At 41.6% G+C, this 24,568-nt stretch overlaps 1 protein-coding gene across 1 annotated transcript; it reads left to right on the top strand.

Annotated features, from left to right (window-relative positions):
* The first annotated feature begins 2,603 nt into the window (after positions 1-2,603).
* LOC118836169 (zinc finger protein OZF-like) lies at positions 2,604-24,322 on the top strand. Its single transcript, XM_036743531.1, has 6 exons — positions 2,604-2,683; positions 10,483-10,559; positions 13,355-13,406; positions 13,951-14,092; positions 16,721-16,847; positions 21,994-24,322. The coding sequence occupies exons 4-6, from the start codon at positions 14,060-14,062 to the stop codon at positions 23,370-23,372; spliced, it is 1,539 nt and encodes a 512-aa protein (XP_036599426.1). The 5' UTR covers positions 2,604-2,683; positions 10,483-10,559; positions 13,355-13,406; positions 13,951-14,059; the 3' UTR covers positions 23,373-24,322.
* The last annotated feature ends 246 nt before the right edge of the window (positions 24,323-24,568 follow it).

Raw genomic sequence — 24,568 nt, 5'->3', positions numbered from 1 at the left:
TCTGAGAAGGCTGTAGACGCCTCACTGTGCCCACGTTGGCACCAGAAACGGGGAGGGAGATGCCAGGGATATGGGAAACCGAGATCAAGGTCCCAGGGACAATGCCTGGGATGGATTCTCCCACCGAACAGAGTTTAACTCACGTTGGCAAAAGTTTCGCTTTTCAGCGGGCAAGAGTTCTTAAGGGTCCTGCCTTCTAAGGGGAGACACAGGTATAGGTTATAGAGGAGATTCCCAGGTGAAACATCAGCCAAATATGCTAATGAAATGTTTTGGGGTGGGGTTAGGGAGTGGTTAAGGAGTGGTCAGTTCTTAAAGGAAGAGTTCACTGGGAAATAACCCTGGGGGTGGGGCTACATGGAGGCGTGGCTTTAAGCCTGAAATGTCACTAAGTCAGGTAAAGGTCAGGGCTGACTAGGAAGTACCCAGGCTGCCCCATCAGTGTCCAGTTAGAAAAGGTCAGCATAAGGGAATATACATATGTCCAGGTCTAGGATACACATGATGATCAGTGAGTGGTAAATACTGGGTTCGTTATGACCCAGAACACTGCCATGTCAGCATGTGCCCAGAGTATCCGGATAAATCCTCCAGGTGCTGCTGGCCACTGTGTCCAGAGAGACTAGTGTAAGGCAGAGGCTGCTGCCCTTGGGCTGGACCTACTGGACACAATGCTTCTAGGCCAGGGAGAGAGGTAGTTTTAGAACTGGAGGTGGGTTTGGGATTGGGGTCCAAGGACCCCATCAGCATTATCAACAACCCTGGTGAGAAGTGTAAATTCACCCCTCCCTATGTCTCTGCTGTCCTTCTCGCTGTGCAGAACCAGAGTGACCCGACCAGAGTCTGCAGCCCAAAAGCTCCTGTGTTAGTTACACTGGGATTTGGGGGGTGGCGGGAGGAACCTGAGGCCCAAACTTACTTTCTCTGGCCAAAGTCTGTGGCTCTTTTGATGTCTTCTCTGTCTTGGTAGAGAATTAAATGAAGGCAGAGACTGACCGCTCCCCGGAATCTGTCCTACAACCTGCCATGATTTCCTTTATTTATATCTCCTCTTCCCCTTCCCCTTTTCCTTCACAGCCAGGCAAGCTTAAACTTGGCTCCTGCCTGCTCAGCCTCCTCCCAGCCCAGGTGTGTGGGTCAGGTGTGGGGAGGGTCCAATGTCCAAAGCTCCCTTTACTCAGCCTGGGTTAGTTAGGCAGCCTAGGTTCAGTACTGGCACCTCTACCCCAATAATATAGAGAGGTCTCTAAGTAAAGATACCTCCTTCCTTTGAGCTAGGAAAGCTGATCTCAGATCTGCCCATACCCTAGACTGAATCAGATTTAGCATTTCCCAGAGATCTCAGTTTCTTTTTCAGATCCCTGAAAGCAGAAAAAGACCATCAGCCCGCTAGCCTCCCCACTTACCCAGGCCCCCTTCTTCCCTACAAAATACTAATGAATTGTAATCATTCTCAGTTATACTCCATATTAAGGTTTCTCAATCACCTTTCAACAAAATGCCATCATCTCACACCTCCACTATCATAGTAGCTGCTGAGGGAGGGGGTCTACCTGCTTCAAGTCTCTCCGCATTCCAGTCCAGCCCCAAAGTCATTCTCCTAAGGTGCAAGTCTGACCATGTCACCCCTCTCTTCCACTCCATAAACTCCAGTGGCATAACTTAGTTGTCTCTTGCTTTTGCAGTTTTCCTTTGTGGCATTAAGAAATGTAGCAGAGCAGAGAATGAAAGCAAACTTGCAAGGAAGCAAAGAACAGATGGACAGCTCTGAACACAATGCGTAGGATTTATTACATAGGCTTTCTTGAAATGGAGATTCATTGTTGTATATGTTGAATCTGAAGGGGTGATGGGACCTGGCCCCCTAGCAGGAAAAGACTATGTTTCTGAAAGAACCCAGTGCCTGAATTTTCCAATACGTCACTGGTGCCTCCTCCCAAGGCAACTGCCCAACTACATCACCTCATTAGTCTACTTGATACTGTTGACCTAAAAATTTGGTTAAAAGAGGCAAACAGGCTAGGTGATGTGTGTGTGTGTGTGTGTGTGTGTGTGTGTGTGTGTGTATATTATTTTCTTGAAGCTTGCAGAATGTATGCATGTATGTTGCCATGTGTGTCTTGTGAGTGAAACCTCCAGGCCAGTGTCACCAGACTGAAGAGTACATGTTGGGGAGAGGTGTGAGAATGTTGAGAGATGGGGGAGATGAGGTCCAGGAACCCAAAAACTGGAGTTCCCAGATGGGGTTGTTGAGAGGGAGTGCCCCTCAAAGACCTCAGTACTGGAGAGGGTTGGGGCCATCTGTAATGAATTCACGATCTTAAACATTCTTTAAGTCAAGGTGGCAAAGATTTATTATGCTTTACAGAGGGCAAGAGTTCTTAGGGAACCTGCAGCCTTAGAGGGCTACAGGGAAAGTTTAAGTACAAGATTTGGGGGTGAAACCTGTCAATTATGTGTTTTGGGGTAGAACTAGGGAGTGGTTAAGGGTTCTTAAAGGAACATGCACTTTTTGTATCTACTGTACAGGTATCTTACCCAGAGTTCACTGGGAAATAGCCCAAGGCGGGGCTACCTGGGGGTGTGGTTTTGACTGTGAAACGTCACTAAGTCAACCAAAGGTCATGGCTGACTGAGAATATCAAGGTGGCTTCCATCAAATGTCTTGTTAGACAAGATGAAGGTAAGGGAGTATACATTTGACTATGTCTGGGATAAATATCAGAAAGGTCAGTAAATAATAAATAATGTTAAGTCCCAGTGCACAGCCAATTAGCAATACATAGGAAGTCAGAACAATAAATTCTATATGTGTAGCTGGCCACAGTATCAGGAGGAGAGATAAGTGTTTTGCTAAGGCATGCTGCCCTTGAACTGGAGAGAAACTGCTAGGGCTAATGCTTTGAAGCTAGGGAGAGATGTGATTTTAGAACTGGGGTCCCGGCACAGGCATCGAAGCAGAGGCTAAGGAGAAATGTTAGAATTAGGGTCCAAGCACCCCATCATTCCCCCCTTAAATAGATGGGACCCAGAATCGTTTGGGGTAAGGTATGAAGTTCTCAGCTTCTGGAACTGCTTCATGCTGAGGGATGATATAGGGCTGTCCCTGCCTACCAGGGGCCCTCATTCAAGGAGTTGGGTCTGTAGCCAGTGGCTGAAACTTGGTCGATGCCAGGTGCAGGGGGTGGTAGGCTGTGGCCTTGGACAGAGGTTGGTATCCAGCTTGAGCTGTCTTCTGCAAATGGAGTGCACTGAACCTAGAGGAGGCAAATCTGACAAGGAGATTAAACAAACAAAGACCAAAAAGGAGTAGGAGGAAAATGACAAGAAATGGGTTGAATGGAAACTAGTAGATATTTGATTGAACTATCAACTTCCAAATCAATCTACATAATTTTCCTTTCTTAACCCATTACTCAGGTTACTTCACTTTCCTTTATATTTGTACCATAGATAAGATAGCTAAAGTTATTACTCTTCACTAATATAACTGTACTGCTTTAAACAAAAGAGGTTCCTGACTTGAACATTACAACTGAATAGACATACATTGTTGTTTCAAAAGCTTGTTTATCCTTTCTGATTGTATTCACTCTATAAGAAAGAGATACTTCAGAAATTGAATTCTTTAGATATAATAAGTTCAAACATTAATTTAACTCTTGCATAGGCCATGGAATGCCTACAAATTCAGATCAAAATAGCAAGATCCATCCTGCTTTACAACTCATTACATTAATTTAGCAATTAATTATCTTGCAAATGAAAGTTTAGTAGGTCTTCCAAAAATCACAAAAAAAGACTTTTTTTTTTTTACCATTTCTTCTAAAAGTGTTTCCCCTTTTAAAGCAGTTTTAAAAATTTATCCTGATGTTAAGAAATAATCACTAAACTTTTCTGAAGAAAATGAGTTGAAAACTTTTAAAATGATAGCTTTCTGGAGGGGGCGGAGCCAAGATGGCAGCTGGAAAGCAGGGACTAGTGTGAGCTCCCTGCCAAGTCCCTCCAAAAACCTATAAAAAATGGCTCTGAACCAATTCTAGAACTGCAGAACCCACAAAATAGCAGAGAGAAGCAGAGCTCCAGCCCAGGACATCCTGGATGGTCGCTGGGTGAGGTCTATCGCGCATGGAGCTGGGAGTGGAGTGGAGCAGAGCCCAGCATTGGCCGCGCGGACCAACCAGACCAGGAGTCAGGCGGAGCGGGCCCTAGCACCCTGAATCAGTGAGCTGTGGCAGTTGCCAGACTTGTCAACCCACAAACACCAAAGACAACAGAGAAGAACTGCAGAACCCACGAAATAGCGGAGGGAAGCAGGGCTCTAGCCTAGGACAGCCTAGATGGTCTCTGGGTAAGGTCTATCGCGAATGGAGCTGGGAGTGGAGCGGAGCAGAGCCCAGTGTTAGCCTCTCGGACCAGCCAGACTGGGAGCCAGGCGGAGTGGGCCCTAGCACCCTAAATCAGTGAGCTGCGGCAGTTACCAGACTTTTCAGCCCACAAACACCAAAGACAACAGAGAAGGTTAGTGGGAAAAGCTGCTGGGGACAGGGGAATAGAATTCGCGGTTCAGCCACCACCCTGGGAGCAGTGGAGGTGGGGCAGCTACAGAACTACAGCTGCAGTTTCTTCTGGCCCCAGGCCCACCTGGTGGGAGGAATTAAGTGGCGGATCAGAGTAAGAGTGCAGAGCCTGCTGAAGATCTGAGTCCAGTCCGGGTTGAGCCTTCTTGGGGAAGGAGGAGTGCTGGTGTGGCAGAGCTGGCTGTAATAGCTCTGAAATCAACAGTCCATCCCCCAAGCTTGGAACATAATACTCTTTACTCTACAAGCAGTCATACCCCGATGAAAAACTCAAGGGTCAAGTAAGATGGCTGGGAACATGGCCAGGCAGTGAAAACGCACCCAGATTCAGTCTCAGACTTTGAAATCTTTCTTTGGTGACAAAGAAGACCAAAACATACAGCCAGAAGAAGTCAACAAAGTCAAAGAGCCTACAACAAAAGCCTCCAAGAAAAACATGAACTGGTCTCAGGCCATGGAAGAGCTCAAAAAGGAGTTGGAAAAGCAAGTTAGAGAAGTAGAGGAAAAAATGGGAAGAGAAATGAGAATGATGCGAGAAAACCATGAAAAACAAGTCAATGACTTGCTAAAGGAGACCCCAAAAAATACTAAAGAAAACAACAGCTTAAAAAATAGACTAACTCAAATGGCAAAAGAGCTGCAAAAAGCCAATGAGGAGAAGAATGCCTTGAAAGGCAGAATTAGCCAAATGGAAAAGGAGGTCCAAAAGACCACTGAAGAAAATACTACCTTAAAAATGAGATTGGAGCAAGTGGAAGCTAGTGACTTGATGAGAAATCAAGATATTATAAAACAGAACCAAAAGAATGAAAAAGTGGAAGACAATGTCAAATATCTCATTAAAAAAACCACTGACCTGGAAAATAGATCCAGGAGAGAGAATCAAGAGAAGCATGAAAAGGTAATCAAGAAAAAGAAATCGCAAGGGACTTACTAAAGTGGAACTGTTTTGTTTACATTCCGGCATGGAAAGATGATGTGTTTGATTCATGAGACCTCAGTATTAGGGTAGCTGAAGGGAATATGCATATATATGTGTGTGTGTGTGTATATGTATATGTATGTGTGTATATATACATATATGTGTGTGTGTATATATATAGAGAGAGGGGGGCACAGGGTGAGTTGAAGATGAAGGGATGATATCTAAAATAAAATCAAATTAAGGGATGAGAGAGGAATATATTGGGAGAGGGAGAAAGGGAGAGATAGAATGGGGTATATTATCTAGCATAAAAGTGGCAAGAAAAAGCAGTTTTGTAGGAAGAGAAGAGAAGGTAGGTGAGGGGGAATGAGGGAATCTTGCTCTCATCAGATTTGACCTGAGGAGGGAATACCATACACACTCAATTGGGTATCTTACCACACAGGAAAGAAGGAGGAAGATAAAAAAGGGGGGGATGATAGAAGGGAGGGCAGATGGGGGAGGAGGTAATCAAAAACAAACACTTTCAAAAAGGGACAGGGTTAAGGGAGAAATTTGGATAAAAGGCGACAGGTTAGGAAGAAGCAAAATATAGTTAGTCTTTCACAACATGAGTATTGTGGAAGGGTTTTACATAATGATACGCATGTAGCCTATGTTGAATTGCGTGACTTCTTGGGGAGGGAAGAGGGAAGAGAATTTGGAACTCAAAGTTTTAAAAACATGTTCAAAAACAAAAAAAAAGTTTTTGCATGCAACTAGAAAATAAGATACACAGGCAATGGGGCATAGAAATTGATCTTGCCCTACAAGAAAGTAAGGGAAAAGGGGATGGGAGGAGAGTGGGGTGACAGAAGGGAGGTCTGACTGGGGAATGGGGCAACCAGAATATATGCTGTCTTGGAGTGGGGGGGAGGGTAGAAATGGGGAGAGATTTTGTAATTCAAACTCTTGTGAAAATCAATGCTGAAAACTAAATATATTAAATAAATTCAATAAAAAAAGATAGCTTTCTTTTTCACCTTAAAGTAAAAATAAACCTTTAAAATTGAGATTCATTAGAACTAAGTAGGTGTAAAATGTCCTTACATTACATAAATTCCCAAAGTATTATAGCAAACAAAATTTCTAGTTATTGCAGAATTACTAGATATCACAAAGTTTCTTAGTCAAAACATGTTGTAATGGAATCTCATATTGGTAGCAGTAAGAGACTGATCACAGGAAAAATACTACTCCCTTTAGAATCCAACAAAGAGAACATCTTAAGGTGAGTCTTAAGTAGTTTGCATAAATTTCTGCACATGTTTTAGTTCTACATAAAAAAAAATGTTAGATTGCCCAGTAAGATAGTACAAAAGAGCTCATATCTTTTCCTCACTACTTGCTCTGATCATAGAAATTTGCTATAGAAGGAAAAAAAGCAGGGGCATGTGACATACCAAATATGACAGGATAAAACGTTCTTGGCTTTGTTTAAACTCAGATATAGTCAGTTCTCCAATCATGCATTATCTTTTTCCATAGCTAAAGTAAGGAATAGTCAGGTGGGAAACATTCCTTTCCAAAGGAACACAATGGGGAAACTGAGCCAAGAGGATCCCATCCTAGACTGAGGCTAAGATTGTTGCCTCAGCTTTTTCCCAAATGCAGACCTCCGCTGGATCACATTCCCTCTGAGTAGCTTGTGGCATTTCTCTCAGATATTTAATGTAGATAGCTATACCCAAACTCCAAACAAAATTAGTTATGGTCCCAAGTGCCTTTTACCTTAAACAGCAAGTTTCACCAATCACAGCTTAGAGTCAGATACAGTTTCTTTTACTCTCATGGAGTTGCAATAAGCAATAAAGATTTACCAGGACTCATATACATAAGGGCTTTCATTAAACAGCTTTCCCTCTCAAATTTAAACTTGTCTTGGTGTAAAAGCCAATCATCAGAATCTATGTATCGTACATAAACTTGTGACTTCTCAGCAAGCCAAGTTCATTGTTTAGGACCTATGTAAATCAAACAAGTTCTTTTCCCAGGGCTAATGACCTTGCCCATGCAGATGGTTTACAGGGGTTTTGGCAATTTGCAAAATAAGGAGAATTAACATGGACCCCAGGAAGGGGTTAATACTGGTGCCCTTACCTGCTGACCTCCATGCATACAGGAGGACTGTTCTGAATGGGCAAAACCAACCTGATAAGGCTTTACACAATTCCCTTGTTTCTACGTACAATAATCAACCATTTTAGGTTTAAGCATTAAAACAGTAACCCCAACTCACGATGGAGAATGCTATCTACATCCAGAGAAAGAACTATGAAGTATGAATGCAGATTGAGGCACACTTCATGCTAGCCTTTCCCGCCCCCCCCCTTTTTTTTCCTTTCTCTCTTTTGTTTTTGGGGGTTTTTTTGGTCCTGTTTCTTCTCTCGCATGATTCATTTCATTGATCACAGTTCTTCTCCATAACTTGACTAGTGTGTAAATTAATTCAATGCAAAGTTATACATGGAAGCTATATGGGATTCCATGCCGTCTTGGGGAGGGAGGGGGGAGGGAGGGAGGGAAGAAAATCTGGAACTCAAAATTATGTAGAACTGAATGTTGTAAACTAAAAATAAAAATTAATAATAAAAAAAAGGAAGTAAAAGCTTCAGGGGCAGGTGAGATCTGTGTGTGTGACAGAGCTAAGAAGCTCAAGAGGGTCTAATATTCTCCCTCACTTTCCTTAATAAACTGTATTGTGTTTGAAAAAAAAACCAGCAACCCCAAATAACTTGGCTAACAATCTTACAAGTTTCATAAATGATAGCCAGAGTGTTTTGCTGTAACTTCCATTTTAACCACAGGTAGAAGTAGAAATGCCCAGTTTTCTAGATGGCAGTCATAAAATATTGTAAGACAAGGTTAGCAAGGCTGGTAAAGTAACAGAACTGGTTTTGCACAATTTTTTCCATTTTTTAGTTTCAACAAAAATCAGATTAAAAATTGCTTTGTCACCATTTCTGGCTCACAGTAGTCACTCAGTTTTGACAATATAGGAGAATTTTACTACAATTTAGAAATACAATAGTAACACAAGCAGAAAATTTCAGATGATATTAATTGTATTCCCAAATGATTACATATAAAAAATTGTTGATAGATTGGGTTTACCAAGCATAGAGGCTTTTCCTCTCTCCCCACCATTGCAGAGCCTGGTTGTGGACCCCGGGGGTGGTCAGGGATTTGAGAAGGGGGAGAGAGAGGGACTAAGGACCAGGGAGTGCTGGGAACCTGTAAAGTTCAGCACTTGAATTAAAGGTCTGAGGAGCCATTCAGGAGTGTATTTGGTGGATAAGGAAGAGGGTCCCAGAGGAACCTTTGAGCTTCCTAACATGGGTTGCTCAGCTTTGGGAAACTTGGAGCAAAGGCTCCAGGTTTCGATGGTGTGGGGGGAGGTGCAGTTGATAGAGTTGTGGGCCTGGATTCAGGAAAAGTTGAGTTCACATCTGACCTCCTGGAGAGCTGGTCTGTTTTCTCTACTGTAAAATGGTGGCAGCAGGACCTACATAACAGAATTAGTGTGAGGATCAAATGAGGTAATGTTTGTAAAGTGCTTGTGCCTGGCACGTAGTAGGCATATTGCACAAGGTAAATTTCAAGAAATCAAAGACAGAAAGTGGACCAAGATGGGCTTCTTATAGAAGATATGTAGTCAAGAATTTTGCATGATGCAGAGGTCAGTTAGGAAAGGGACTGAGAAAAGATTATCAGATTGGCCAATTAAGGCTTCCATGGTAACTTGGGAGAGAGCACTTTCAGGAAAGGGAAAAGAACAGCCAAGTTGTAAAGGACAAAGGAGTGAGGGGGTGACAGCAAGGTGATCCAGTGGATAGAGCACTGGGCTTGGAATCAGGAAGACTCATCTTCATGAGTTCAGATCTGGCCTCAGACAATTACTAGCTGTGAGATCCTGAGTCACTTAAGTCAGTCAACTCTGTTTGCCTAAGTTCATCATCTTTAAAATTAGCATAAGCAAGAAGTGGGAAACCACTCCTGGATCTTTGCTCAGAAAACCTCAGATGGGATCTAGAAGAGTCAGACACAACTGAAACAACTGAATAATAACTAAGGAGTGAGAGAGGAAAGTAGAAAATTCAGCCATATGTTTCAAGAAGTTTGGCTGAGAAAAGGAGGTGAGATAGAATGATTATTCAAAGGGGGGTGAGGGTTTAGGGAAGGTTTTCTTAAAGAAGGGGGAGATGGGTATGTTTGAAATCAGTAGGAAAGGGACCAACTGATAGAAAAAGGTTACAAGTGTGAAGGAACTGAGTCTGAGGAATGATTCAGTGAGCTAACTGGTAGGGAGGTTAGGATGGGATGGGATAAAATGACCATGTACCTGGTTGACCTTTGTGAAAACAAGGTTCCCACTTTCCTGGAGAATGGAGGAAAGAAAACACTGAAAGCTCGCATGAAGAGGTTCTGAGGAGAGAATGCAGGCACTTATTAGGTGCCTACTATGGGCCAGGCACTGTGCTTAGTAGGCACCATGCAAAAAGAAGCAGCTTCTGCCCCCAAGGAGCTCACAGTCTAAGGGGAGGTGACAGGAAGCACACAAATAGATATGAATGAGCTATACACAGGTCAGTGGGATATGATTAAAAGGAGGCCACCAGAATGAAGAGGAGCTGGGAAAGGCTTCCTGTAGAAGGTAGGATTTTAGTTGAGAGTTGAAGGGATCCAGGAGGCCTAAATGAGAAGGTGGAGAATTCCTGCCATTGTGGAGAGCCAGAGAAAATGCTTGAGATCCAAGAGATGAAGGATCTTCTTCCTGGGGTATCAAGGAGATTGAAAAGAACATGGCAGGAAGTAAGGTACGAAAACACTGAAAAAGTTGGGAATGTCTAGGTCATGATGGGCTTTTAAAGAAAAAAAAAACTATACTCAGGTGACAGTGTCAATAAGCATTTGTTAAAAGCACCTTCTCTGTGCCAGGTACTGTGTTAAGGTGTGGAGATTCAAATAGAAAAGAAGAAAGACTCTCCTGTCCCCACGGAATTTACACTTTCAAGGTGAGGACAAGACACCAAAGGAAGAGATTGTGGGAAAAGACACCAGACACTGGGACATGGCAACAAAGTCAGTGAGAAGTTCCAAAGTAGGGCAGCCAGATGCAAATATTGAGATGTGTGAGCTGACCCTCTTCTTATATGCAGGGTAGGAGTACATTAGCTGACTCCATGGTGGGGAAGAGAGAATGTAGGAGGATGTAGAAGGATAGAGAAGTGGAAGTGCTTCTGATAAGAAGTTAGGAATTGAAAAGATGAATTATCAATGAATAAAAGCATGGCTTTCCTCTTGTGATTGTTCGTCGTATGAATAAATAGAATACAATGGAGGATCATGACTCAGAACACCAAGTGAAAAGGGAAATTTTGTAAATTCTTGGCAATCTAAAAAAAATCAGGAAAAGTCTAACAAATTCTTTAATTGCTCAAAAGTTCAATAGCAGAAATAAAGGAAGCTAAAAGTAAAATATAGAGTATAAACAGAAGATAAATGAGATGTCTCAAGAAATACTGAGTGCATTGGCTAAACGTGTTCTACATGTAGCAGGGTGTAAAATAGATGACCCATCCAGAGTGTCACAGGATTTGCAGGTGGGGCCACTCTCCTGTATGTTATTATCTATTACATTGTCTGTCTCTTGACTCCTGATCATTTCCTTCGTTTCCTTGGTGTTAATTATTAGGCCAAAAGTAGTAGAAGCAACAGAGAATTGATCTGTTGTATCTCAGCCTCAGAAGCTTCATTGAGTTCACAGTCATCTTCCTGGACTAACTCTCCATCTGTTTTGGTCTTGACTTGTAGCCTTTTGAAGTGAAATGATTTGCCATCAGTCAGGTAGTTGACCCACATAACATTCCTCCTTGGTCTAGATGTCTGACAAGGTCATTGAACATATCATGCTAAAAAGAATGAGAGGGGATTCTGGGAAAATGGCAGAACAAGACAGGAAGTACTTGGCTCCCCAAGAATCTTCCCCCCAAAAGAAAGAAGTTGCTTCAAAGTGAATTTTGAGCAGCAGAAATGGCGAAAAATCCAGAAGTTATCTTCTTATGACAACTTGACAGGACCTTGGGAAGGATCTGACCTCCCTGGGTAGAGGTTTGGCCCAATTGAAATGCAAACACCGAGAGGAAGACTCTGCTGAATCAAGAAACAGCAAGCTCTGGGGGCAGCTGGGTTGGACTCCTCTCTGCCCCAGCTCAGCTTTACTTTTTCGATGTGAAAGTTTGGTGAAAGGAGGCAAATAGCCTAGGTGATATATATTTAACTTATTTATTCCCCCAGAACTATGAGATATATGATCATGGAGTAGAATGAGAAGGTTTAAATATAATTTAGAACACTCCCAACTCCAATTTATGGTCTCCATATAGTGAGAAAGGAAGTTTCTTAGTTGAACAAGATTTAAAAACAGTAAGAAAAGACAATTGACAAAGTAGTGTCAGTTAGAAATTAGGATCCCAAGACTGCCTCATTTTTCCAGTATATGTATATACCTCTAGGATTTCAAGATAACAGAAGTCCCTGTATTCTAGCCTGTCATTTAGTGATTACCCACAGGAAGAACACTCCTTATGAACCTTATCTGGTCTTTGAAGTTGTTGACACAGGAAAAGTCATTTTGGGAGCAAAGCAAAGCAGTCTGATTCATTAGTTCAGGCTTTAGATCTTATTGGGGGTTCACATCATCTGAAATGATTGTCAACTTCTAAGTGCCACTTCCCCAGAGCCAGGGAATCTGTGGCTACCTCTTAAAGTCCTTCCTCTGATCTGCCGTGGTCTCTTTTCTCCCTGATCACCTCTGTCCCCCAGAGGGTGACTCTCCCTCAGTCCTGGGCCTGAAGGATCATTAAGGCTTCAGTGCTGAATTATGGAGCTCCCTCCACCCTTACCAGCAGTCCCACATCAGACCTTCTGTGGCCTCCCTCCTAATTTCCTGACATCTTTGTGCCCCAGGACTAACATTTCTTGTTTTCTGTACCTCTCCCCATTAGAACCTGGATTTTGAGGGGTGAAAAGGGAAATAGTGGGACCTCCCAGGGATGGGTTTCAGTTGCTTAATCAGGTAACAGCAAAACCCCTAGTCATAAAGGCAGATGTGAAGGTTTATAACAGTAGCTAAAGTTTCTAACATGAGCTGTAACATATGCCCTGGGACCAGGTCTCCTGCTGTCCTGGTTTCAGCTCCTCATTAGGATCGTGAGGTCTTCCAGTGAGAGAACATCTCATAGAAAATAGGAACAAGGAAATAAAATCTAGAAAGGGGGAAACATCCCCTCAGTGTTAGGATTGGGGTATGGTATGGAAGGTCAAGAATGGAGATGGCCCAAGGTGGCAAATGTCTTCAGTTTGGAGGAGAGTTCAGTGGAGGTGGGGAGGTCTGGGCCCAGGTTGCAGAGAAGAAGGGGGAGGTCTGAGGGGGGAGGGAATCAGGGGAAGGGAATGGGTCGGAGAAACTAGATGGATGTAGGATGGACATAATCTCATAGGGAAGAAGAGGCAGCAGGGGCAGAGCTGGGACACCAGAAGATTCTGCTGAGTTGAGTTGGAGTCTCAGAGCTGGTGAAGGGAGGGAGGGAGAGAGATGGGTGGAGCAGTAGGGGAGGGGAACTCAGAGATGACTAGACTGGTGGGTGGTGGCCCTGGGGGGAAGATTAGAAGCCTGGGAGGGAAGAGGAGGGGAGAGGAGCAGAGGGCAGGGCAGGTCTTCTATGATTGGGAGGGCCCACCCAGAATAAGGTACCTGGAAGTGAAAGCCCTAGGGTCTGTGATCTTTCTGCCTGCCTTCTTCCCTCAGGGCTGACATCTCTCTGCTTTCTGGGAGCCAGCTCTGCACATGCAGGTAACAGGTAGGTCTGAACAAGGGCCCCTCCCCACTTCTGCTGTCTGCCCTTTCCATTGGGCCTCAAATTTCCCCTCTGACCTTTTGTTAACTGTCCTCCAGGCTTGCCAAGAGCAAGCCTCCCTCCAAGCCCTGGCTCTGGGAGTTACCTCTGCTACTTGTCCAGGCTTGATGTCACATCCTAAATATCCTATCATGCCATCCCCACTTTTACCATTGGGTCACAGTGACCTGACCTACATATCTCACCCAAAGTATGAGGTGCAGACAGAGCTCTGGGTTTGGGGTCATTGAACCTCTGACTTTTGTCATCCCATATGGAATCTGGAGTCCCTTCTGCCTCTTGGGTCTCTGCAGGAGGATGGGGGAGGGGCATGAGGTGCAAGGCAAGGAGTTAGAGAGGCTGGCAAGTCCTCTTCCTGCTCAGACCAAGCTTACTTCCAAGGCTAATCCTCCCTGCTGCCCTCCTCCTGAGGTGGAGTCTCTCCCCTGAAGGGTGATCAGGGCCTTTGTTACCCTTTTGAGAACTCACCCTCCATCATTCCTGGCAGGTCTGCATCCACCCTAGGAAGAGAAGGCAAAGACAATGTCTCTTCCATTCTGAGATTCTTCTCTCTCCCCAAGTCAGCTTGTAGAGCCCAAGGCCTAGAACCAGAGGAAATGGCCCCTGCCACTCTGAGACCCTCAATCCAGGTGAGTGCAGTCCATCCACAGTCCTGACCATCATCAACAAACCTGGAGTCCAAGAGAGCCAAGGAAACTTTGTCCTGTTAGATGTAGGTATTCCTTTGCAGTGCTCTCAGCAGAGCAGAAATTGTCCTCCTGGTTCTGCTTCTCCCTCAGGCCACATAAGCCTTCCCAGGTCTCTCTGAGTTCCTCTCATTCCCCATTTCTTAGGTCAAGTCAATAAGCATTTAGAAAGTGGCTCCTCTGTGCCTGTCACTGTGCTAACCTACTGGGAATGCAAAGGAAGGTTGAAAAAAAAAACAGTCCCTGCCCTCCATGAGCTTACACTCCAATGGGGAGAGAACATGTCAGTCAACAACTGTGTCTAAACAAGCTCTATATAGCATGGATAGGACTCACCCTGAGAGGGAAGGCTCTGGCAATGTCAGGGACCAGGAAAAGCTTATTTTCAGGTGAGATTTTACCTGAGATGCAAAGGAAGCCAGGAGGCCCAGGTGCAGGGGGAGGACATTCCAAACATGAGAGACAGCCATTGGGAAGGCACAGGGTTAGGGGGTGGAGGGTCTTGGTCAGTGTTCAGCCAGGAGGCCAGTGTCCCTGGGTCAGGGGGAAGAAAAGGACCAAGGTATAAGAAGACTGGAAAGGGTTAAGAGGTTAAGACTGAAAAGGGTTAAGATAGGGCATCTGTTTGTGCCAGGAAGCACATAGATATTATTTCATTTAATCCTGCTGTGAGAATTGTCAGGGTCAGCGAGGGACAGCCAGAATAAGGGAGTGCAGGATACAGCCAGACAGTCAACTGTGCTTCATTTCTCCCCTCAGAGCGTGATGCCCCAGGCGTAGGTGATTGGCATGTGTAAGTAAGCCCTCACAGTTTCACAGAGGACACAGAGGCACTCTCCCCCTGGGGTATAGGAGCCATCCTTTGGGTAGGATCAGCGTAAGCAAGCTTACAAAGAAGTTTTGGGTAAGGTTATGTCAGGGGATACAGAGAAGAAAAGAAACATTTTAGGAAAAGGAAAAAAATGTGAATTTAGAGGTAGAGTTAGAAAGGTCTGGTACAAAGGCCTTTAGCATAACTACTTATGTCAGTCCAAAGAAAACACTGTCTGCTTGATTAGTCAGGTAGTTAATCAACATTTGCTAAGCCCTTTGTGCCTTCTAAGACAACATAACTCCATGGGAAGTAAGTCTATGAGTTTTCTTAAAGGGATGGGGGAAGGAAGGTACTGAGGGGGACATTCAGTACGTTGATATGAGAACAGCCATTAGAGCATCAGTGCTATGAGTAAATTCAGTGCAGTGAAGGGTCAGGACTCAGAACACCAAGTGAAAAGGAAAATTTTGCAGATTTTTGGGAACCTAAAAAAATCAGGAAAAATCTAATAAATTCTTTATTTGCTCAGAGGTTTCATAATAGAAATAAAGGAAGCTAAAAGTAAAATCAAGAATATAAATATAAGATAAATAAGATGTTTTAAATCGAATCAAAATAACAAAATGTGAAGAGATTTTTACCTTCATGAAAGAGAATTGCCCTAAAATAAAGAAAAACTGAAAAAGTGACTCATCCTTGTGCTAGAAATGGAAGAAAATGAAATGTAAGAGCATCGAATGCCAAGTGCATTGGCTGAACATGTGTTCTACATGTAGCAGGTTAGGTAAATTGATGAAACCCCCCGTGCATCAAAGGATTACAGATGTCCACACTCTCTTGCATGATATTCATCAGCCTGTCTCTTCATTCCTGATCACCTATGTTCTTGAGTCACTGTGTCTCTTATGCATTAGCTCAATCTCCAACTCCAGCTCAAAAAACATTACATTTGTCCTGAATAAAGGAACCCTCCATTCCTCACAGAGTTACTTTCATTTCTCTATGATTAAATAATACAATGAATGAATATATTCCTTGAACAACTGCAAGCAATCATAAAGCAAAGACCCCAGATGCTTTTGACCATGACCCATCATTGCCAGTGTCATCTGAACCCCTCAGTATTAGAATAGAGATCTCTTCTTCACTTGGCCAGAAACAGCCTCATTCCACTCAGTTGGGGTCACATTGTGAGTAATGTCTCTTTAGAATCCCTTTCATACTTTCATCTAATTAAGACTTTATTTCCAACTCTAAGGAAATTTACTAGATCTTTCCTTTTTCTTTGTTCTTTCCTCAGTGTCACTGTTTAGTCCCCCCAACCCCCAAAGAATACATGGTACTTAGCAGCTTTTCACAATGTCTTCTTTCAGTTTTCTTAATATGTCACTGATGACTCTTCTGGTGGGAGGAATTTCACATGACCTGGTCTCTTTCTCTACAGATGCTTAGATCCCATGGACAGAACACATACGTTTTCCCTAATTCTATTGGGAGAAACATTTAATAGTAGGACCTTTTTCCAGTTTTTATTACTCCAATATTATTCTCACTTCAAATCTAAAATGCTTTTCTCCATATTCCATTGGTCTCTTAATGACTGATTCCAAATGCTGGTTGTGACACTCATAAAGGTTATCTGAGTTTTAGGCAAATCCTTTCTCTGGGCTTCAGTTTCCTCTTCTAAGTTGGTGAAGGTTGGACTAGATGAATTCTGGAGTCTCTCAGCTCTAAATCATGTGATTTTGGTGGTTTAGGAATTGGTGACCTTCAAGGATGTGGTTGTGGACTTCACTGAGGAGGAGTGGTGCCTCTTGGACCATTCTCAGAAAAAGCTGTACAAGGAGGTCATGCTAGAGAATATCCAGAATCTGCTCTCCCTGGGTAAGGACCATTTCCTTTCTTTTCTTGGTGTTAATTGCCAGGCCAAAATTTGTACAAGCAGCACAGAATTGATTCATACTGTGTCCTATCTCAGCCTCAGAAGCTGACATGACAACACAATCTTCTGTGTGCACCAACTCTCCATCCACTTTGGTCTTGGCTTTCAGCATTTTCAAGTTAAATAACTTACATCATTCAGGTAGCTGGAGATAAAGATTTGGGGTCCTTTTCAGAGGAAGAAACTGGAGTTAAAACCACTCCTACTTCAAAGAGAAATTTCAAATGGTCACAGGCCCAAAAAGAGTTCTTGGAAGAACTTAAAAAGGATTTCAAAAATCAAATGAGGGACTGAGGAAAAATTAGGGGGAAAAAGCAGCAGCAGAACAGGAAATCAAGGAAATTATGAAAAGAAAGTCAGCTAATTAGAAAAACAGATCCAAAACCTTAAGAAGGAAAATAACTTCTTAAAATATAGAATTAGGTGAGATGAAGCTAATTACATGATAAGACACCAAGAAATACTAAACACTAAAAGAGTGAAAAAGTAAATTGCCCCTGAAAATGATAATAAAATGAAAACTTACAGTAACATTATAACCAAGTTTCAAAGCTCCCAAGTTACACAGAAAATGGTAGAAGCAACAAGAAAAACAGGATGTAAATACTGTGGAGCTAGCATCAAGATAAGACAAGACCTAGAAACTTCTACATTAAAAGACTATAGGGCTTGGGACATTATATTTCATAGAGCAAGGGAACTGTGGTTGTGACTAAAAATAAGTCACTCAGCAAAGCTGAGTGTAATCCTGAATGGAAAAAAAGGACATTTAATGAACTGAAAGATATTTAGGTATTTATGAGAAAAAGAGCAGGATTCAATGGCAAATTGGACATGGATGATCCAGGAGAAATATAAGGTAAAAATTAAAGACCAGTCATAAGGGGCTCAATGAGATCAAACTGTTTACCTTTTATAAAGGAAGATGTTATCAGTGCCCTTAAGAATGTTACAATTACTAGGGTAGTTTGAAAGAAAAGCTTAAGCTCATGTAAGAATGATGGGTTGATTCTAAAAAATAAAATTGGATAGAAAGTAAAATGGAGAAGTTATTACATACTAAGAAGTCCTGAAAGGAAGAAGTGAGACAGAAGAAACAGATGGGAGTGGAAGGCAGGTAGTGGTGGAACATTATTCTCAGGGGATTATCAGGAAAAATAAATAGAATACTTAAATCATCTTGTCTTAGAAAAAGAAATTGTGGTCAGTTGGCTACAAATGAGCTTCCTAGGAATAAAGCAACAGGACCAGATGGATTTGCAAGGGAATTCTACCAGACATGTAAAGGTCAGCTAATTCCAGTATTAAATAAATGGTTGGGAAAAATAGACAAAGATGGGGAACTACCAAAGTCGTTTTATGAAACATATGATACTGATATTGAAATTAGGAAAAATAGAAAAGAGACCATCATAGACCAATTTCATTAATGTCTATAGATGCCAAAATCCTAAATATAATACTAGCTAGGAGATTACAACAATGTATTGCAAAGATTGTACATTGTGACTGATTGGGATTTATACTAGGAATGCGGAGATGGTTTAACCTAAGGAAAATCATACACATGATCTGTTAGATCATTAACAAAAATAACAAAAATCATATGACTACATCAGTAACTGAAGAATAAGCTTTTGATAAAATAGAATACTCATTTCTATTAAGAACACCTGAAAATATAGGGAAAATGGATTTTTTCCTTAAATTGATAAAAAGCGCTTCCCTAAAAACTGTCAGCAAGAGTTACTTGCAGCGGGGAGAAGTTAGCAACCTTTCCAGTAAGATCTGATGGCCAACAATAATGGCCGTTATCACCAATATCATTCCGGATTGAATTGGGAATCCTAGAATAGCAACAAGAGAAATAAAAAGGAATAGAAGCAATCAGAATAGGGAATGAGGTAGTAAAAATATCTTTTGATGGATGATATGACAGTATCCATGGAAAATCCCAAAGACTCAAATAAAAAATTTATTGAAACAATTATTTTAGTAAAGTAGCAGGATATAATGTAGACTCACATGAATCACCTGCATTCCTATATATGACCAAGAAAACCCTGCAAGAAGAAATAGTAAGAGGTACTCTATTTAAAATAAGTCTAGATGAGGTATGTGGAATCTGTGGCCTTGAGGCCACATGTGCCCCCAGATCTAGGTCCTTAAGTGTGGCCCTTTCACTGAATCCAAACATCACAGAACAAATCCCATTAATAAAAGGATTTGTTATGTAAAACTTGGACTCTGTCGAAAGGCAGCACCCAAGGAACTAGAAGGCCACATGTGGCCTCAAGGCCACAGGTTCCCCACCCATACTTTAGACAGAATAAATTCCTGGGGGTTACATCAGCCAGACTAAATTCAGCAACTACATGAATGGAAATAAAAATTTAAAAAATTATACAAATCAAAGCAGACTTAAATAATTGAAGAGATATCAGTTGTGCATGGAGAGGCAGGGTCAATACAATAACAGTGACAGTGTCACCTAAATTTATTTATACATTCAATGCCATTCCAATGAAATTACCAAAACTTTATTTTACCGAGTTAGAAAAAGTAACAAGATTCATTTGGAAGAACAAAAGGTGAAGAATATGAAAGGAACTAAGGAAAAATAATGTAAAGGAAAGAGGTTTTGCAAAACCTGATAGTAAACTGTAGTGTAAGGCAGTAGTTATCAAAATTATTTGGTACTGGCTAAGAAATGGAAAAGTAGATTAGTAGAACAGAGTAGACATACAATTTACAGCAGTAAATAGAGTAACCATCTATTTGAGAAGTGTAAAGGCTTTAGATTTTGGGATAAGAATTCATTATTTGAGGAAAATTGTTGGCACAGCTGGGAAGATGTGTGGCAGAAATTTGACATATTTTAACATTTTACAGTTTATAAAGATAAGGTCAAAATGCATACATGACCTAGATTTAAAATGAGATAGATATTACAAGAGAATTTGAAGATCGTGGAACATGGTAGTTAATAGACTTATGGACAGGTGAGCAATGTATGAATAAACAAGAGACATGGAAGAAAATGAGGTGTGAAATGGATAATTTTGATTACATTAAATTTAAAAAAAAAATTTTTTATAAATGAAAGCAATGTACGTAAGATAAGAAGCCAAGATCAGATAGAAAGCAGAAAATTGGGGAAAAAAATTCTAAACAGCTTCTCAGATGAAGGTCTTATATCTCAAATATTTAAAGAACTTGGTCAAATGTGAAAGAAAAAGTCATTCCCGAACCCTAAATGGTCAAAAGCTAAGAACAAGCACTTTCTCATGAAAAATCAAAATCGTACAAGAAAATTCTTCAAATCATTACTTCTTATAGAAATGCTAATTAAAACTACCTTGAGATATCATCTTATAGCTGTCAGGCTACAATGATAGAAGGGGAAAGGCACAAATGTTGGAGGGGATGTGGAAAATCTGGGATGCTAATTCACTGTTGGTGGAACTGTGACCTGATCCATCAGTTTTGCAGAACAACCTGTAATTATGCCCAAAGAATTAAATGGTGTCTACCCCTTGATCCTGTCATACTGTTCTTAGGTCTGCTTTGCAAGATGATTAAGGAAAACAGAAAAAAATGTTTTAAAATACTTATCTCTTCTTGGTAGCAAGGATTGTAACTTGTGAGGATGCCCATAAATTGGTAAGGGATTGAGTACAACCTGAGGTAAATGGACAGTAGCTTCACCAGTGGTTGAGAATGGTCTCCTGAGAATACTATGTAAGTGTTCAGCCCAGCTCTCCAGGATCATGTCCTTATCACTAATCGATGTGGCTCTATTAGCACTGAGATGCACCCTAGGTGGATAGTTCTTTGGCTCATAAATAGCTTTCTGCCATTTCCAGTTGTTCAGATTTCTATTTGGCCACTGGACCCAGAGGGCTCTGGAGTAGAAAAATAGTCTGGTGACTTAGCATAGCCCTCCCTCACTTATATCCAATTCAGTTGCAAGTCATGGCATCATCTTCCTGATGTCATGGTCTTCCTGGAGAGCAAAGGGCAAACCACAGCCACACAACCTCAAACCCAATGTGGGGTGAGGGGATGGTCCTGGGGGCTCAGAATGAATGTAAATAACAATTATTTCTCCTTAGGCCAGTGACTCTGAAGGTCTTCCCATCAAAGTTTGATTTTTATTATTAATGAGGCCATCCTTTGACCCATTTCTTAAAGAAGCCTAATCACTGAATTGGCATTGACTCAGTCAAAGTGAAATGTTGGAAAGACCTTAGCTTTAAAAGGCCAAAGTGTCCCACTGCTTCCTGGGCCATTTCTAATTATCCTGATATGTATGTGACCACTGAACCCAGAGGGCTCTGGAGGAGAAAGAGAGGTTGCTAACTTTGCACACCTTTCTTTCATTTAAATCCAATTTAAATCCAAGTCATGGCATCATCTTCCTGAAGTCCTGGTCCTCTTTGAGAATGAAGGACAAACCCCACAGCCTTCAGGGTATCATAAAATGGTTTGGATTTGCTGGAGTTAAATATGGCTTTCTTCAGGGTGGATGAGGTAACCTACTCGTCCCCCTGTTGAGTTCTCATTTTTTATTTAGTACCTTCTGAATTTCCCCATGATTTTCATCTAAACAAGTTTAGATATTTATGAGTGTTCTGGCCCAGATGAGTTAATATGATACTGTACAGGAAATCTTTAAAAGCTAGCCACTCCTTTCCTGCTGGAATATTGAAAACCCTGTTTGGGCTCAGCCTTCTCTCCAAGTTAACAACAAATTGCTCTCCCATGGAGTCCCTCTTAGCTGTTGACATTAATTCTTCTAGTCACTTGACTTGGGGCTGCTGCTTTTGTTGACTATGAATGTTTAGTTTCTGATGGGTCCAGCACTCTTTGGCCCACATCTCCTTTGTCACTCTCACATCCAGTCTGTCTCTTCTCCTTACAATGACACGGTCTATTTAATGCCAGGGTTTGCTCTAACAGTGCATCCATGAAGTTTTATTGCCTTTAGGATGGTGATGAGAAGGTCTTCAGTAATCATTGCTATTTCATATTTTGATGTGTGTATATCATTTTCTGTCTGTATGTCTGATTGTTTGTTTTCTTCAGATGTAGAGAACAAGTTTGAAGTAAATGACATGCCTAGAAAGCCGGGCCTTTTTGTGGAAGAATGTGACTGGCAAAGATTCATTAGTGATGCTTCCTGGGACTTCAATTTGAGAGAAATTCATAACTTTATTATGAAGATAACTAAAAACCCAAAGAGTAACTGTGAATTGGGTGAAATTGGAAAGAGATTCAGACAGTCTTCTATCCTAAATCACTGTAAGAAAATAACCTCAGCGAATGACTGTCCTTCAGACATTGAATATAGGAAATGCTTTAGAGAACATGGAAAGTTTTTTCAGTCCATGGAGAAGGCTCCTGGAATGCAAATGTGTCCAGATAATCAGTGGGAGATGGCTGTGAGCTGGAGTTCAGACATCAATAAACATCAGAAAAGTGATACTGGAGAAATGCTTTGTGTCAGTAATAAAGGTGGGAAGGCCTTGAGTAGGAATTCTAAGTTCATTACTCATCAACAAATTCCCATTAGAAAGGAGCGTGATGAATATAACAAATGGGAAGCTCAGAGAATCCACACTGGAGAAAAACTTATTGAATGCCATCAGTGTGGAAAAGCTTTCACAGAGAGCTCCCATCTTGCTGCACATCAGAGAGTACACAGTGGTGATAAACCTTATGAATGTAATCAGTGTGGGAAGGCTTTCAGAATGAGCTCCAGTCGTCGTAAACATCAGAAAATCCACACTGGAGAGAAGCCTTATGAATGTAATCAGTGTGGAAAGGCTTTCACACACAGGAGCAATCTTAGTATACATCAGAAAATCCACCGTGGAGAGAAGGCTTATCAATGTAATCAGTGTGGAAAGGCTTTCACACAAAGGGGCAGTCTTGCTGCACATCAGAGAATCCACACCAGGGAGAAACCTTATGGATGTAATCAGTGTGGAAAGGCTTTCACAGAGAGCTCGTATCTTGCTGCACATCAGAGAGTCCATACTGGAGAGAAACCTCATGTATGTAATCAATGCGGAAAGGCTTTCACACACAGGAGCAATCTAACTACACATCAGAAAATCCACCGTGGAGAGAAGGCTTATCAGTGTACTCAGTGTGGAAAGGCTTTCACACAGAACTCCACTCTTGCTGTGCATCAGAGAATCCACACGAGGGAGAAGCCTTATGAATGTAATCAGTGTGGAAAGGCTTTCACACAAAAGTGCAATCTTACTAAACATCAGAAAATCCACCGTGGAGAGAAGCCTTATGAATGTAATCAGTGTGGAAAGGCTTTCACACAGAGCTACAATCTTGCTAAACATCAGAGAATCCATACTGGAGAGAAACCCTATGAATGCAATGAATGTGGAAAGGCTTTCACACAGAACTCCAATCTTGCTAGACATCACAAACTCCATGGTTGAAGAAGCCTTATAGATATAATCAACGTGCACAGGATTTCAAACTCATCTCCATCCTTGTTTTACATCAGATAATTCACATTGGAGAGAAACCCTAGGAATGTCATTCCTCATATGTGAGAGCAGGATATAGTTACTGTGTTTATGTGCCAATAATCCTTAGCAGTGGTGGTTCAAATTCATGCAGTATTCATTAACTTTTCCTTACATTAAATATTCAACAACTGTTGATGGCAAAATTCAGCACATGCACATGTGTTCTCAGTTATATCCAAATAAGTTTTTGATAGGTTTTAGAATTCCAAACTTGGTCTGGTCTGTAGGTAGGCCACAGGAAGGGGCAGTACATTTGGTGGGCTTCAAAGGACAGCTTGCCAGTAGGAATTAAAAATCTTTAATTCACTGAATAAGTAGAAGGCAACAACTGGCACAGGAAATGATGGAGAGGAAAGCTGGTAGAATGTTGGACAAGCAGGACAATCAACACAAACAGTACATTCTGGAGTCTTACATCAATACAGTGAGCACTAGTTTACACGCAGTGAATTGCTGGTTCAAAAATGTAACTTTCCTCTGTGCTAATTATTAAAATAATATAATTTGATTATTTTCCAAATGATGGCAGGTTATTATTATCACTCATTATTTAAAATTTAACCTATAAGTTTCCTTATTTTGGATAGCAGAGGTCCTAGTGCCTTAGATTGCAGCCTTACAGAGTCCCTGAACACTGTCAGCAGGGCTGAGGAAATCTGCTCACAGGTTAAGTCAGAAGTCCAAAGGAACCTCACAGACAAAGATTTCTTCAGAGGATTTTGCTATGCTTTTCTCCCCACAGTCAGTCACTTGCTGTTATCATTAGTTTCTGCATTAAAACAAAATATGCTTCATTATTTTTCAAATATTTTGTCTCATTCTGTAATAGATACTTTTATGGTCTAACAGCCTCCAGATCAAAGGTAACCTGCCTTAACAGCTTGTTTTCAGTTACAAGAGAAGAGAAAAACAGTTCACTAGAATTCATTTTTGATTATAATTCTTTACAACTGGACTATTATGTAAATAAGTTCAATGTGAAGGTGAATATAGAACGTACATTGGATTTCATGCCGTCTTGGGGGGAGGAGGGAGGAGAGGGAAGGAGAGAAATTTCAGAATCCAAAAACCTATGGAAGTGAATGTTGTAAACTAAAAATAAA

The sequence above is a fragment of the Trichosurus vulpecula genome, chromosome 2 (assembly GCF_011100635.1).
Source record: "Trichosurus vulpecula isolate mTriVul1 chromosome 2, mTriVul1.pri, whole genome shotgun sequence".
Taxonomy (NCBI): domain Eukaryota; kingdom Metazoa; phylum Chordata; class Mammalia; order Diprotodontia; family Phalangeridae; genus Trichosurus; species Trichosurus vulpecula.
This window is presented reverse-complemented; position numbering and strand designations above follow the sequence as displayed.